At 30.0% G+C, this 3,603-nt stretch overlaps 1 protein-coding gene across 1 annotated transcript; it reads right to left on the bottom strand.

Annotated features, from left to right (window-relative positions):
• Positions 1-1,528: 1,528 nt before the first annotated feature.
• LOC107874726 (GDSL esterase/lipase At5g62930) lies at positions 1,529-3,603 on the bottom strand. The gene is made up of 6 exons (XM_016721477.2): positions 3,353-3,603; positions 3,179-3,256; positions 2,490-2,636; positions 2,280-2,356; positions 2,027-2,185; positions 1,529-1,913 (listed from the first exon to the last, which is right to left on the bottom strand). Exons 1-6 carry the CDS (start codon positions 3,452-3,454, stop codon positions 1,772-1,774), a joined length of 705 nt encoding a protein of 234 aa, XP_016576963.1. The 5' UTR covers positions 3,455-3,603; the 3' UTR covers positions 1,529-1,771.

Here is a 3,603-nt window from a genome sequence, read left to right as displayed (position 1 = left end):
GTACTGATTAATTCCAATTTGGTACTTATATTATTTTGGAAACCATTTGGATGGTTGTTAATTGTTAGGTGGTGGTGTTTGATACCATATCCTATTTGTATTGTATATTGTTGTATTGCATACAAATATTAGTGTTAAATAATATTTGTATTGTTAAATAAAAAATAAGGTAAAATTTTGAAAAATATATATAAAGTAACAATGTGATCACACTATATTAGTGTTAAATAAAAAGAGATTTTTCGTTATTATTATCTAATGATGAAATTTAACGATATCATCCAATGAAATTTAAATAACAATCAAAATGTATGATATTTAAATTAACAATACAATACAATACCATGGGCAACAACCATCCAAAAAACATCCCGACCTCACTTTGTGTTATTTCACTCGACACTTTTCTGTCTTTATGTGCTATTTTAAATTTTAATATATAATGCTAATGGGAGCTTAAAAATAATCAACGGAATTGATACTTCTCGGAAAAGTATGAAAAGAAATCTCATTCTCAAGGGTAACGGAAATCTTGAACCTTATCACTAAGGAACCGTTTGACCATATATATTACAAGTAGTTTTTAAGAAAATATTTGTCAAAATTCATTTGATCGTAAAAATTGTTACGTTTTGGTGAGAAATTCAAGATCCCAAAATCTTTAAAAAAAAAAATTGGTTATTGTGTCAAAAACTAATTTTGAGTTATTTTAAAAATTACCTCAAATTTTTGTATTTATATTTTAAAAAAAGTTCATTAATTGTGGCTCCAATTAACGTGTATCTACCCAATTCCTCATTAAACACATTAAAACACCCTCTTGTCAAGGAGATTATTCCTAAAATATGAGAAAATATATGAAAGAATAACTAGTTATTACTATTGTTAGTATTTATTTTTTTGCATCGATTGATTTTCGTAACTAATTTTAATGTGACAAATCGTAATACTAGCCGGTAGTTGTATTATTAGTTTAGTAGAGTACCGTGTTAACTTATGTGTATTTTAAAATAGTTTGTAGAACTTATGGATATAAATCAAGTTTCATGTTTTTTTTTTTTTGAAGAAAAGAGTGAAATATGCTTTCCAAAAACTATGACCGAACACATGTTGAAATTTCACCCAAATTTTCAAAAATATTTAAAATTCTATATATAATCAAACACTAGCTAAATGATTCACTCTTAGCATATTAAGTACCTTAATTCTCCCTTTCATAAAATTTTATGTAACACTACTCTTTCATTTTAATTTGTTTAATATTAGAACTTTTATGTATTTAATCACTATTAAACCTTATTCTTTCATTTTATTCTGTCACAATTTGTTGCACTCACTTGATATTAAGGCTGATTTTTATCATAGGATAGAAAAAGATGCTAGAATAACTGCAATTCTTAACATCTTTCACCTCATTTTTTATAGTAAAAGCAATTGTGATACTACAAAACGGCAGTGGAGCTTTTTACTGCATTGCACTTCAAATCTATTTAATGCTGTTGAAGGAATAACATTTCACACCACAATGTTGAGAAGGTTGTGCATGTATACAATCCAAAACATTACAATTTTTTACGTTCATCAAAGCAAAGAGAATTTTCTGTATTTGAATCAATTGTACAAGACATTCTTTTGTTGATGAAACTGGTATTTATATAGTATGTAATAAATTCAACTATCATTTGCATTAGAATCATTTTCTGTATACAAATGATATAATAAGAATACGGTGTAGGGTTAGACGGTAGGAGAGGTTGTTGCTGAAAGGCCTTCACGGCGAATTAGATGAACCCAGAAAGGTTGTAACACCTTCAAGAGGCATGTTGTTAATAGAGATACTTGTTTGGTTGAATGCTAAAGCCAACTCTTTGTAAAGAAAACCACTGCCTTCTGGTGTGAAATGTACACCATCACTGCAGCAAACATAAAACAAAGTAAATATGAATTTCACATTAGTACTAAGTTCTGAGTAACATGCATGCACCATATATAGTATATAAAGGATGTGCAGATTTTGTTCACTTACTAGAAGAATTTCTTTTGCCAACCTTCGACTTGCTGCATTTTAGACCACAGATCGATGTAAGGGAGACCTAGCTCTTTCGATAATTCAACGACCTTTTTCGCATACTTTCCAGTCTCTTCGAGTGTCCTGTCAGACACATCGATCTTTCTGCCCCCGGCCCTGTTTATAAATTGAAAAGTAACAGATCCAACACGATGAACATTTTGATTCAGTTGACATGACAAGCTTATGTATAGTGCATGCATCATCGTACCTTAAAACTTCAAGCCGTTTTGCTTCATCAATTGGTGGTGGTGTTATCATCACTATTTGCACTGACGGGGAATATTGCTGTATTATAAATAACATGAATGAGGCATGGAGCAAAGCTCAACATAGAGTTATAAACACACACACACATATATGAAAGTCTTCCAAAGATCATAAACATAATTAGCATGATTATATTGGAAACATTCCAAACCTTCACATGTTGTGTCATTTTACATAGGTTTTCCTTATATTCATCAATAGGAACATGTTTTGTTTCACTAAATCTTCCCACAAGAGCAGCATCATTTGCTCCAAAACATATAGTGATACCAGCAAGAGGTGTTGCACTTGGATCATCCTGTACGTAAAAGATAATCTAATCATGAGTAGCCTTTAATTTGTACTATATATTAAAACTTCCAAAATGTGTATCATTGTATTGTACTAATAAACCTGAAATTTGAGGCAATAAGAACCAAATTAAGTTGGGATAGGCTATATAAACCGTCCTTATCGATCTATTCAAACTCATTTCGTTAATTTTATGTCTATATAATAGATATTGAATTTCTTATAGAAAATTCTACTCCCATCGCTTATAATACTAAGATCCAAAGAGAAAAAAGTTAAAGAGTATCATGATATAACTTAATACTCCCTCCGTCCCAAATTACCCGTCCCAAATTGAGATGACACATTAATTAAGAAAAATAATTAATAACATGACTAGTTTATCATAGTGCCCTATTAAATAATGTTTACACTTTAATTTGAAGAAAAAAATAATTAATGCAAAGGATAAAACATGAAAAAAAAAATTATCTCTTCTTGATTAATGAAAAAAAGGACAATTAAAATGAAAAATTAAATTAGGAAATTTGGGACGGAGGGAGTACGTACCAATGGAAATAGTTGTTGGAGCATGATCAATCCCCATGTGGTGTTGAATCCAGCATATCCACGAATTAATACATCAGCCTTTACAATAATACATCAAATTTAATCACTTTATATTACTAATAAAATGCTTTTAATTAATACATTAATTTGATGGGGAAAAATAATAATACAAACCCTTCGACCATAGGTATTAGCAACAGCACCACCCCAGCCACCTACATTGAACGATGCTTGAGTAATGGAATCCCCAAACAATACTATTTGAGGCCTCAACATTTTGAGTAATGTAAAATTTCAAGAAGACAAGGAGACCCCCACAAAAAAATTAAAAATAAAATTACAGAATTAATAATTCTGTAATGGAGGATCTCCAAATTCTTGGATTTTTTTTCTTCCTTTGAACAACCAGACAAGAAATAAGAAGA

Source organism: Capsicum annuum, chromosome 6 (genome assembly GCF_002878395.1).
Source record: "Capsicum annuum cultivar UCD-10X-F1 chromosome 6, UCD10Xv1.1, whole genome shotgun sequence".
Taxonomy (NCBI): Eukaryota; Viridiplantae; Streptophyta; class Magnoliopsida; order Solanales; family Solanaceae; genus Capsicum; species Capsicum annuum.
The sequence above is the reverse complement of the archived record's forward strand: the minus strand, read 5'-3'. Positions and strand labels throughout refer to the sequence as shown.

What these genes read in the sequence shown, in the direction of transcription:
- LOC107874726 (XM_016721477.2), bottom strand. Translation starts at nt 3,454, where the DNA reads ATGTTGAGGCCTCAAATAGTATTGTTTGGGGATTCCATTACTCAAGCA. An exon ending in CTAATACCTATGGTCGAAGG is followed by an intron (nt 3,257 to 3,352) that starts GTTTGTATTATT and finishes ATTATTGTAAAG; the next exon opens with GCTGATGTATTAATTCGTGG. An exon ending in AAACGGCTTGAAGTTTTAAG is followed by an intron (nt 2,186 to 2,279) that starts GTACGATGATGC and finishes ATTTATAAACAG; the next exon opens with GGCCGGGGGCAGAAAGATCG.